Below are 13,567 nucleotides of genomic sequence, written 5' to 3' on the forward strand. Positions count from 1 at the left end.
GCGAGGCTGATAGAGTTGCCAAGGCTCCCCGACTCTCTTAATGACGACCATGACCCCCTGACTTTGTGAATTGCCCTACTCCTCACAACGGACATTGAGTAGTGGACAAGGCGGTTAATCTGTCTCTGCTTATCTAATTAGGTGCGGACTAATTAGGAGGCGGCTGTTACAAAGGGTCAGATTAAACCGAATATATATATTTATTGCTTGAGATCCCATGTATAATATTTGTATATCGTCTGATATCCCTTGTATATTCTTTGTACATATACACGGAATATCCCTTTACCTAGTACAGGCCAGACCATAATATTCGTTCTCCTATTGGACAGCGACCCCCTAGGCGCCACGGCCATACCCCCCAATGTCTAGTTCAAAGTCACCGCTAAGACATGTCTCAACATGCCCAGATTTGCGCAGTAATACGAGACAGAACTGAGGTTGGCACTAGATTATTTACCTTACGTATAAATACGTTGCAGGTGGATACAGCAGTTAGTTACCCTCAAACGAGTTAACCCAACAAGTTGAAGCCTTCATCACGAGTCAACGACCAAGTGAAGTGAGCAACCTTGCGTCTAAATAGAGCACTTAGAACCGCGTGCGAATAGTATAGTAAAAGTGTCAGAGCTTAGTGAAATAACGTCAAGTTCGACCTAGTTAAATGTGAAGTACCGTGCACAGGAGAATCTACACCGGTGAATGCAGAGCCTTTTCCGGCTGGATTATTATTGCTTTGGTACCGTGGCTGCTGGAGCAGAGAACCGTCTACCCCGCTGCTGTGTGGGATCAACCCGTGAGGAGCATCACTCGAGCCCGTCTCTAGGAAGAGGCTGGCTGGCTTTCACCTATGCTGTCGCGCATACTTGGATTATAGCTGCTGCTTTTGTCTGCCGATTGAGGGGAGTATATGTACCGACTTTTGCACTCGAACATTCCTCCCCCCTGCTGGCTTACAACCGGAGGGAACCCCCTTAGTATCTCCAGCTGACCTACGAGTGTACCTTATATAATTCTTATGCTACAGGTGGTATTAATTATCCCCTTCGTAATATGCTCATGGACTTACGCTCTTGACCTATTCATGCACATTCTTCGCCTTACAAGCGCAACTCTAATTCTTAATAAATGTAAGATAATCTTGGTGCTCTTCTAATAAATATTACAAACAGTACTTTCTTTGTTAAGCCGTGTTATTGTGGGGGTGTTCATCACATATACCTGTGTACTGTATGGCCAGTAGTAATGTACATAACGCAGTAGTGGTTTAATGATACCATACTTATTCAATACAGTCAGGGAATTGTACCCCTCAGTTACACTTATCATTGAAGAAATCCCCATCATCTAAAAGCTAATCAGACTTTATAAGAGGCTGTGAGTCTTACCAGCCATCTCTTCAGTGTGATGGGGTTGATGTTGAAGTCTTTGACCAGCCCCAGGTCATGGTACATGTGTTCCAAACAGCTCAACATCTGGGACATTTCAGAAAGACATGCATGGTATATAAAGACAGTAGTAGAAGTATTGGAGCATTTTTTTTTAATTTTTTTTTAAGTAATCTACATTTACACACACGCATATATACATCAATGAAAAAACATTTGATTTGATCTATTTGATAATAGGTCTTTATTGGCTTCCATGTTAAAACATGTAATTGTATGTCTCTAATGAGTATGCTATAATTTGTAATTATGTCAGAGTACTGTACAGATACTATTTCTCCATAAATGTTCTATGCTTCTTAATACAAACACATGATCTTTTGACTTTATATGGCAGTCGATATCCGTGATTGACATGGCTATAGACCAATCACTGTGTCCGTCCGTCTCACCTCATTGGGCTCCCACTGCCAAGCATCGAACGTGGGTTGTCTGAGTGCTTCTACTGTCTCCTTGGACAGATGGTACTGCAAATACAAACATATACACACGCACACACAACGAAAAAGGTAGAAAGATAGACAGACAGACAGACAGACAGACAGAAGACAGGGCTGTGGTGAGACAGGGGTTCAGTAGCGGTTCAGCGGAAAGTCTTACCTCGTTGGCCTCCCACAGACAGATCTCTGAGGGTGTCTATGGTCTGCTGTGACAACAAGTACTGCAGGCAACAGAGCTCACAGTTAACCCTGTTCAAGTTTTCTGTGGACGTGGGATTAAAAGGCTGCTTTTGCAGACATGGATTAAGCCTAAAAGAAATCCTTTCAATGGACATTACTGCTGAATAAATCATTTGTCTCTAGATGATGTGGAATCATTTAACCAGATATTATTCACGGAGGCGGACAACAGTCTTTGATTAAGGATAGAGTTTACTGACAGAATGACATGTTGCAACATGGAGATACCTATAGGTTACAGCAATGACACTATAGCCTAGATCTCTGTAGAATGTCATGTTGCAACATGGAGATACCTATAGGTTACAGCAATGACCCTATAGCCTAGATCTCTGTAGAATGTCATGTTGCAACATGGAGATACCTATAGGTTACATCAATGACACTATAGCCTAGATCTCTGTAGAATGTCATGTTGCAACATGGAGAGACCAATAGGTTACAGCAATGACCCTATAGCCTAGATCTCTGTAGAATGTCATGTTGCAACATGGAGATACCTATAGGTTACAGCAATGACCCTATAGCCTAGATCTCTGTAGAATGTCATGTTGCAACATGGAGATACCTATAGGTTACATCAATGACACTATAGCCTAGATCTCTGTAGAATGTCATGTTGCAACATGGAGATACCTATAGGTTACAGCAATGACACTATAGCCTAGATCTCTGTAGAATGTCATGTTGCAACATGGAGATACCTATAGGTTACATCAATGACACTATAGCCTAGATCTCTGTAGAATGTCATGTTGCAACATGGAGATACCTATAGGTTACATCAATGACACTATAGCCTAGATCTCTGTAGAATGTCATGTTGCAACATGGAGATACCTATAGGTTACAGCAATGACACTATAGCCTAGATCTCTAAAGAATGACAAGCTAACAAAGTATTTACAGGAAAATAGACAAAACAAGTGGAGCATTGACGTACATACTATGAATTATAGATATGATATACAGAGATATCTGGATAATGACATACCGTAATTCCTCTAATAGTAACCGGTATTCAATTAAAAACCGGGTCTCTATTAATGACCGGGTGCGCTGTTGAGCTAAGCAATTATAAGCCGGCCTCCTAATACAAGCCAGGTTTCATGTATATTAGAGGAATTACGGTATTTCCCTCAACGGATTTACCATAGGCAATATATTTTGTTATTGTTGTTATATGCTGGCCTGGCTGTGCAGTAAATACCATATAATGGTATGGTGTTAATGTTTACCAAGAGAGTAAGCCTACCTCAGAATTGTATAAAACGAAGTTATTATTATTATTATTATTATTATTATTATTATTATTATTATTATTATTATTATTATTTTATTATTATTATTATTATTATTATTATTATTATTATTATTATTATTATTATTATTATTATTATTATTATTATTATTATTATTATTATTATTATTATTATTATTATTATTATTATACCAGTATTGTGATTGCACTATTTTACTTTATTTTACTTTTTTTGACCACCTGTAATTGCACTGTTTACTACCGTATTTCATACACTACTTGGTTTCAATAAATGAACCCAGTACATTTTACTGGGTTCAAACTGACACAAAATGTTGATTTATTCATTATGATCTGTTTGAAAATTAGAAATATAGGCCTCTCTCTTATACATGCCTCCTCCTAATACAAGCCTGGTATCCGCTACAGTTGAAACAAATACAAGCCGGGGTTACTATTAGAGGAATTACGGTACTTATGAGACAGCTGTTTGTGAGCACAGTATGTGTGTACAAGTTGATGTGTAGAGAGAGAGCGAGAGGGGGGTAGTGTGTGTAGATAGATATGTCTGGGAGTGTGTGTGTGTGTGTGTGTGTGTGTGTGTGTGTGTGTGTGTGTGTGTGTGTGTGTGTGTGTGTGTGTGTGAGAGATAGTAAGAGACACAGAGAGGGAAAGAAAGAAGTGTGTTGGGGTAACCCCCCCCCCCCCATCATGGAGTCAGGAAGTGATTTTATCTCTCTCTTTTTTTTTTTTAAAGCTGGTGCAGTTTGAGTTACATTTCTAAACTGAATGACGATGTGGAACCACACTAAACCAGCCATTATTATATATCCATGCTAGGGCTGACCCCTATTAGTCGATTAGTCGACTAATCGGTCGAAAGGAGCCGTAGTCGACTGGCCAACCTCTTAGTCGAATATAATAAAAAGAAAATATCAAGATGTATCCATCAGTGGACCAATTGCATGCTTTTGCAGAGGACAAGAAGCCTTCAGTCGACTCCTTCAGACATTAAGCACCCCCACAGCCCAAATGGAATGATAAAAAAATATATATATATATATTATACTTTCTTTTTTTTTCTTTTTTTTTTGACTAATAGTCGACTAATGGCAAATTTTGGCCAATCATAGTCGACTATCCAAATCCTTAGTCGGGGACAGCCCTAATCCATGCATAAGGGCATAGTAAAAATGTATGCATCAATACCACACTTTGCTGACTTTGTTTAGAGTACTCACCAATACAGAGTACCAACATGAGTACTTTGCTTGATATTGACCATTGTTTACTGCTACTATATTCTGTCTGTAAATTGTGTGGGAAAGCATTCTTATATGTACAGTAGTTACACCATTATCTTTTAATCTAACCAAATCCCAAACTCTCATTGTATGTTCTAATGTAATTGATAGGTACACCTTATTTGATTATCATCAAATACATTTCTTGGTATTTGTAGCCTTCATCGATACCAAGTACAAGTATTTTAGATTGAAGGTTAATGATCTTTAGTGAACAATTTACTTAAGTCTTTTCTCTCAAATTACTAAGTATTAAACCCACACCAATCTGGATTCAGAGTCAACCATAGCACATTATCAGCCATCTCATTAGTTACTAATGATATAATATCTGCATTAGACAAGAGGAAACACTGTGCTGCCCTCTTTATTGATCTGTCAAAAGCTTTTGATACAGTTGATCACCATTTACTCTTAAAAAGATTTGGATAGAAATGCATGTGTTTGGTTCCAAGATTATCTGTCAGGGAGACGTCAGTGTGTAAATGCCCTATCTGAATTTGTATGAATAAATAAAGCTGTGCAGCAGGGCTCAAGTCTAGGTCCTGTTCTCTTCACTATTTATATTAATGACGTTGTGTCTTCATTGAATGGTTGTCAAGCCCATCAGTTGGCCATTGAGAACTTATAACTTTCCTTTATTACCCTCCAGGAAGCTCTTATTAAACTTAAATTGGTTATTAATGCTAGTAAACAAAATGTATGCAGAAATATTGATTATGATGGTGTACACATATCTATCGTATGTGGTTCTAGCATTGAGAGATTCACTGAATATAAATACCTTGGTGTGTGGCTCGATGAGAAATTTACATTTAAATTCCATGTGGACAACCTTGCCTCCAAGTTGCAACAGAAAATTGGCTTCCTGTACAGAAACAGAACCAGCTTTCCTTTGATTAGTAGGAAGAGAGTTGTTGAAGCAGTTTTCTTATCAGTCTTGGACTTCTATGGTGATATAATTTATAGACATGCTGCAGCCTCAACTTTAAATCCTTGGACTCTGTCTATCACTCTGCCCTCAGATTCATTAGGTGATAGATACGACACTCATCACTGTGACCTCTGACGGAAGGTAAAGAGTAAAAGAGTAAATCTGTATTTTACTATGACACCTCTAGCTCATGGAATGAACTCCAACAATCCCTAGACATTTTGATTCTCCCCTCTATTGCAGAGTTTAAGACCTTGATCACTAATCATTGTTGATCAAGTTGTACGTGTTTTAATTGATTTGTTATCCTTGTCTACCCTCGTCTTACATTTACATTTACATTTAGTCATTTAGCTGACGCTTTTATCCAAAGCGACTTACAAGTTCTGTGCGACAAGACAGCAAGAAGGGTATAACTCTATCAGCTGAGTAACAATGTTCATCAAAGTGTTGCGTGTTACAGTGTAGGTTAGTTTATTAGTCTTATCTTATTGTTGTGATTTTATATGCTGTATTTACGATTGAGTATAAATAAAGCTTTGAAATAAAATAATTGTTTTGCCAATACCCAATACTGGTATCCATATTGGTGCACCTCTACTAAAAATGCCTCAGTCTGTACCTGGCCATGATTAAACAGGGCAGAGAAAATGAATGAAAGCTGATTCTCCAGTTAATCTGACCTTGGGGTAGGAGGGCACATCTCTGCGAGGAGTCAGCTTCTTGTTGTCATCCAGGAAGCTGCTAAAAAAAAGAAAATGTCAGTCAAATATAATACAACTGTGTATTACTGTCAGAAATGGGGAGGAAGGGAGACGTGGAGCTCCCTCGCTATGTCCGTCACCAGCTCTGTGAAAATAAGCAGACAAGGGACTCTACGAAATGAATGGAGTGAGATGTGAAATTGCTTATACCAGTAAAAGTAGAGGAGGCTTATTTGATTGAGTGACAGTTTGTCATGTTTAGGGTCTTAGAAACATATTGACATTTTAAATGTCATTCAGCGGATTTTTTAAAAAGGGATTTTTGTTATATTCTGATGACGTATTTCACCTTTTTTGATGATTTACAAACGACAAGGGTAAGCTAGGCTAACAATTTGGCTAGTTTTGACATCAAATTGAGAAAATACTTTATTTACATCGCCTCCTACTCATTTCTGTGGCTGATATCTCTCTTCCTTCACATTACCTTATCTGTTACTGGTATTCTGTCTCAACAACCAATAAGGATGAAGATAAGCTAACAGAGGAGGGGTGGGTGGGGGGCGAACATGGCCTTAGTCTCCCTCTATAATTCAACCCTCCAGATGAAGAACCACAAAGATTCTTTGGATGTATTTGCTATTGTCAATCCAAAACAAATGTGAATGTAATATATCACCAGAAAGCTGGCTACCTTACTATCTTTAGATAATAATGATTGAAAGCACTATTCCTCTGATAACTTAAAACAGAGTTACAGTACATTATGTGGTTCTGCATTTGCATTAAATAATAACAATAAATGGTAATACATGTAGAGACTTTACAAACATTTCAATGCATACATTTTACAATATTATGATAATAAATATTAATAACTATCTATATAACACTTTTCACACATGGACCGCAGTCCAGAGTGCCCCACAGCAATTAGTATAAATGAACATAAAATCAGCACACAATTAAAACAATGCATAAATTGCAGACGTAAGAATAGAAAAGACAATAAAAGTAATGCAACGTAAGCGTGCAGACATAAGAATAGGAATTAAATAAGTACAATAGTACAATATATAGAACAAATGAAGTTCCGAAAGGAAAATAAAGTAATTTGAAGTTTGAAGTTGAGGTTTGAAGTAATATTGCTCCAAGGCATGTGAACCCCCCCGGAACAACCAGTCCCCCAAAACACCCCACACATCAAACCCCACCACATCCCCATCCAAGACACCCCCCCCCCCCCATCCCCTCGGGGATAAAGCACGCCATGACCGAAGGAAAACACAAACAGCCCACACGCCACTCACACCGCCATGCATGGCGACAGGAATGGGCACCCCATTTCTCCCAGTCCCGGCGCCCCCGCCACCACAAGGAAAACCAGCAAATCCCACGCCCCCACCCCCAAACTCCACAGAGGAATGACAGGCCACGCGCCCTAGGACCCGCAGCCACGCCAAAGGAGCCACGACTCCAAAACACTCAAGTAGACAGACACAACAGTGGCCAAATGAGAAGACATGCAGGACCGGGATGGTCCGAGACGACACCGGGACCCCCAGGACACCCCGGAATACAGCGAGCGAGCCCCCCACGCAAGGAACCCCAAAACGCCAGAACCGAGGGAGCCCAACGACGAAGACCAACCAAAATCCACCAAAGCACACGCAAGAGACCAGCACCCAACTCCAGGGAAGATCTGGGAAAGGTCCAGCCGACCAAACCCCCCCAAGTTATGTATTTGTCAACTTGTCAATGCAATTAAACTTTCAAATTTAGTTCTGCCTTCTTGTCTATTCTCAGTCCTTGCCCCACAATGGTGGAATGAACTGCCCACCCCAGTTAGGACAGCCGAAACACGTCCAATCTTTCGCCGTCGACTAAAGATGCACTTCTTCAATCATTATCTGAAATCTAAATCTAAAATCTAAAAGATTTTCCCATTAAACGTTTTAAAACACATGGTGACAACCAACCCCATAGTGTGTGACAACCATCCCCATGATGGGGTTGGTTGTCACAATGTGTCAGAGTGTCTTTGATAGGTGATTTCCTCTTTGTTACAATACGTTGGAAAATGAGAGGGATACACATTTCAAGCCAACATCTTAAGCTTCAATTTAATGTAGGAATGACTATATTGAAAGATGTTTTGATTATGAGCAATTCACACTAGAGTAAAAAGTGTGACAACGTCCCCCGTTCTCCCCTATATATATATTGTGTCAAAAAGGTGGATGCCTTCCTCAATTATCCACAAAAGTCCCCTCCTGGTCTCACAAATTAGAAGGTTAATTAATAGTGTAATTATGCCACAGGCAGAGTCCCTCAGGATATTGTTATGTGTCCTAATTAATCCCTGTGATGTAAATAGTTATGTGTCCTGCATCCCTGATGCATTAAACCATCAAAGGACTGCTGATGACACGATGACTCTTTATCGTCCGTGGGGAGTCTGGGGACGTGCAAGTCGGACAAGCACAGATAATGATGACAGATATTTCTTCCAACCAAAGTTGCTTGTTGTTATATGGAAAAAAAGGGGGCGGGCCATGATTGACATGTTACTTCAAATTAACTCATATCATTGTGGACGGCCACAACATTTACATTTACATTTAGTCATTTAGCTGAACGCTTTTATCCAAAGCAACTTACAAGTTCTGTACAACAGGTCAGCGGGAAGGGTACAACTCTGTCAGCTAAGCAACATTGTTCGTCAAACAGTGTCAAACTTGAGAGCAACAGCCTTGAGTGCATACAGTAGTAATAGGCCTATAGACATATTAGCGTAGTAAAGTGCACAACACTACACAAAGAGGTGTGCAACCCGACGTGTAAACCTTTTTGATTTTGATTTGATTTAGATTTGTCTCGAACATAGAAACATAAAACAAGTTTAAAAAACAAAAAGGTAAATAGTCAAAGACTATTTCCATACAATAAGTGTTCGAGAAGGAACAGGGGGAAGTAAAGTAAAAAAAACAAAAAACGTATCAAGCCCTGCCCCTTCCTTACAATATTTTACATTATAATTTAATACAAATAAAATAATATAACAATGAAAAATAAAATAAAAGTACAGTTTTTTTATATATCCAATTATCCAATAAACTCAACTCAACTCGGGCCGTGGGAAAAAAGGACAATAATCCTCTCTCTCTGTGTGTCAGACACAGGCTGCTGGGCACCCCCCCCTGCTCTGCCCCCCCCCCCCTCTTACTTTCTCTCAATTCAAAGGGGCTTTATACTAATATGTGTACCATAGTAGTCGTGTGAAGGTAAAATATAATTATTGTTGGTGGTTTTGCTGTTGTAGGTACCTGGTGTTCCTGGTGGCCATCTCCTCACGGAGCTTCTTGATGTCACTGCGGCACTTCTCAATCTCCACCACCTTCATCCCCTCCACTAGAGAGAGAGAGAGAGAGAGAGAGAGAGAGAGAGAGAGAGAGAGAGAGAGAGAGAGAGAGAGAGAATAATTAAATAAACTTCACATAATCTGAACATATATATATATAGGGAATGAGTGAGAGAGAGAGAGAGAGAGACAGACAGAGAGAGAGCGAGAAAGAAAGAGAGATCGTGAGAGAGAGATCCAAGGTTTTTATGTACACCATATCTACACATTTTTATGTGCATGACTTTATGAATAATGGATTTGTCGATTCAAGGTAACTAGCTTATAGAACTCTTAGTTATCAGAACTCTTTGGACTCTCATACTCATCTCTCTCATACTCATCTCTCTCTCATACTCATCTCTTTCTCTCTTTCTCTCTCTCTCTCTCTCTCTCTCTCTCTCTCTCTCTCTCTCTCTCTCTCTCTCTCTGTCTCTAGTGGAGGGGATGAAAGTGGTGGAGATTGAGAAGTGTCGCACTGCAGGTCCCATTAGAATAGGTGACCATGGTGACCAAAGTGATGATGGGACGAGGGTCTGTGTGGGCACCATACTGTTGCTGTGGCGACCAGGTATCCATGGGCTGTCCGTCAAATCAGAATAATAATTCCTCTCAAAAAGTCCACTTGGGTAGTTATGGGGTTGGCTGCATTCTATAGTACAATGGATTCAGCCTGCTTGACCTACTTATACAGAGTGCCAATCAATCAGATTTTTCCCTTGTGCTAAACAGTACAGATTTAGAGCATTAGTTTAGGGTCAGTAGATAGAAAGGATTGAAACCGTTTTCACCATTAGAGAGAACATGTTTGATTTGACTCCGATACTGACTGACTGGTTGTGGCCTGGTAGTGGGCTGGCCCAATATGCAGTACCATTATCGGTATCGGTGCATCCCTACCAGCCACTAGTATAACCTTTTTGGGACATTGAGATCCACTTGATCAGCCTAATTACCACTGAACTACATGGGTGGGTGTCACGTTATAGCCATCTCCCAGCGCTATACCCACCTCATCAACTACCACTCCAGCCAAATGATGGAGCCTGCGGGCTACAGACAGCCACCCTGTACAGATAGCCTTCACATCCTGTATCCAACTCAAAACTGACAACAAATAACTGGAGATAAGAACATCCTCCCAGGACAATGACACTCACTTCCTTTTTTTTCCTCAAAGAAAGCCTTCTACAGTGCTGATGGGTTGTCAGTCACCATGGCGACCGCCCGCTGTGAGCCGAGGTCATGTTGTCATGGTGATTGAGAGGGTCGGTACAGAGGGGGCTATTGTGAAATCCGCTTGCCTACTACATGTGCTCCTACTACTGTAGGAGCACATGTTAGGAGTAGAGGTGTGTATCTGTGCAGACCAGCAGCAGCAGAAGAGGTAGTGGTCCAGTGTATCACTGTTAACATTCTTGTTTATGTTTGAATGCATTATGAAAGGCATGAAGACAGGCACAATATACAACACACATACATGCACACAGTCCACACACACACACACAGTCCACACACACACACACACACACACACACACACACACACACACACACACAGTCCACACACACACATGCACACAGTCCACACACATGCACACAATCCGCACACACAGTTAACACACACACACACAGTCCACACATGGTCTGAGGGAAGCAACAGTTGTGATTGGAGGATCAAGAAAAGAGGGCGGGTTTGAGATAGGTCAATATACCGGTAGAAACGTTGTCCTCCCAGTCAATATACCATAAATGTGGTCGTTCCACAGAGTACGACATGAAGCTCTGAGATAGTTAGTCCTGTTCAACAAGTATTGATTGGACCTTTGTAGAACATATGAATGACATACTGTACAGTATGTGAATTCTCAGATTTAGTGAAGAAGGGTGTAATTATTACAACATGATTACTGATTAAATGTTCCCTCTGGGGAGCACCAGCATCAGAGCCTAGATATCTAAACTAAAGACTCATAGATATCTAAACTAAAGACTCATAGATATCTAAACTAAAGACTCATAGATATCTAAACTAAAGACTCATAGATATCTAAACTAAAGAAGACTCAGATATCTAAACTAAAGACTCATAGATATCTAAACTAAAGACTCATAGATATCTAAACTAAAGACTCATAGATATCTAAACTAAAGAAGACTCATAGATATCTAAACTAAAGACTCATAGATATCTAAACTAAAGACTCATAGATATCTAAACTAAAGAAGACTCATAGATATGTAAACTAAAGAAGACTCATGGATATCTAAACTAAAGAAGACTCATAGATATCTAAACTAAAGAAGACTCATAGATATCTAAACTAAAGACTCATAGATATCTAAACTAAAGACTCATAGATATCTAAACTAAAGACTCATAGATATCTAAACTAAAGACTCATAGATATCTAAACTAAAGACTCATAGATATCTAAACTAAAGAAGACTCATAGATATGTAAACTAAAGAAGACTCATGGATATCTAAACTAAAGAAGACTCATAGATATCTAAACTAAAGAAGACTCATGGATATCTAAACTAAAGAAGACTCATAGATATCTAAACTAAAGAAGACTCACAGGTCACAGAGTATAAATACTTGGGGATCTGGCTAGACAGCACTCTGTCTTTCTCTCACCACATCACCAGATTACAGTCTAAGGTCAAATCCAAACTCGGCTTCTTGTACAGAATGCGCTCCACCTTCAATTCCTCTGAAAAACTCACTCTGATTCAAATGACAATACTCCCCATGCTTGATTATGGTGACATAGTCTACAGATCTGCATGTAAGACCTCACTCCACAAACTTGATGTCCTCTACCACTCTGCTATCCGGTTTGCCACCAATGCCCCTTTCAACCCTCACCACTGCACCCTTTACTCCTCCGTCAACTGGCCATCCCTGCACACCGTCGCAATATGCACTGGTTCACACTCATTTACAAAACCCTCCTTGGGTTGTCCCCCCTTACCCATGTCACCTGTTGCAAATCACATCTGCCACTTACAACACTCGTTCTGCTCAACACATTCTCCTAAAGATTCCGAAAACATACACTGCACTTGGTCAAACGTCATTCAGGGCTGCTGATATAGATATCTAAAACTAAAGAAGACTCATAGATATCTAAACTAAAGAAGACTCATATATATCTAAACTAAAGAGGACTCATAGATATCTAAACTAAAAAAAAAAGGACTCATAGATATCTAAACTAAAAAGGACTCATAGATATATATATATATTTTTTTATCCACTTTTTCTCCCATTTTCTATTTTTCTCCCATCCCAATTTTCGTATCATCCAATTCAACCCTCCCCTGTCTTTGAACGCTGTTTCATGCCTCCCACAAGCCGGCTGCAATGTGGACTAAGTCATACATAGCACGAGTCCCCTCCGATACTCGAGGTAACAGCAGTCGCATCTTTCCACCTGCGCGGCGCGATCTTTCAGCGTCAGGGGTCTGGGCTTTGGAGGGGCCCCGCCCCCATCGCTTCCTGATTCTACTGCGCAGGCGCACCAACCGACCTGTAGGAGTCGCTGTCCACAACGCCCGATCCCCACCCATCAGTTTCCCTCCCCCTAATACTGCCAATGTGTATTAGTGCGGACGACCAGCTAAACTGAAAGCAATGTGGAGCGCTGGGCTCGAACAGGGAGGCGTACCTGTTCGAGCCCAGTCTCCAGTATTCGTGGTGAGCGCCTTGCCCACTGCACCACGTAGCCGCCCGGACTCATAGATATCTAAACTAAAAAGGACTCATATATATCTAAACTAAAAAGGACTCATAGATATCTAATAGATGGATATCTAAGGACTCACGTTT

General features: G+C 40.2%; 1 protein-coding gene across 11 annotated transcripts in view; it reads right to left on the reverse strand.

Moving 5' to 3' along the window:
* pde9aa (phosphodiesterase 9aa) overlaps positions 1–13,567 on the reverse strand; it is a 210,723-nt gene that overhangs the window by 111,839 nt on the left and 85,317 nt on the right. For 8 of the 11 annotated variants that reach the window (XM_084315192.1, XM_084315187.1, XM_084315185.1 and 5 more), the window contains 5 exons: positions 9,658–9,742; positions 6,311–6,371; positions 5,478–5,561; positions 1,841–1,915; positions 1,389–1,475 (listed from right to left, as the gene is read on the reverse strand). In XM_084315192.1, the coding sequence (XP_084171318.1) occupies positions 1,389–1,475; positions 1,841–1,915; positions 5,478–5,561; positions 6,311–6,371; positions 9,658–9,742 (392 nt within the window). The remainder of the gene's footprint in view (positions 1–1,388; positions 1,476–1,840; positions 1,916–5,477; positions 5,562–6,310; positions 6,372–9,657; positions 9,743–13,567) is intronic. The other 3 variants (XM_084315186.1, XM_084315184.1, XM_084315193.1) reach the window with 3 other exon arrangements.

Source organism: Notolepis coatsorum, assembly GCF_963971535.1.
Source record: "Notolepis coatsorum genome assembly, chromosome: 5".
NCBI classification, from domain to species: Eukaryota; Metazoa; Chordata; class Actinopteri; order Aulopiformes; family Paralepididae; genus Notolepis; species Notolepis coatsorum.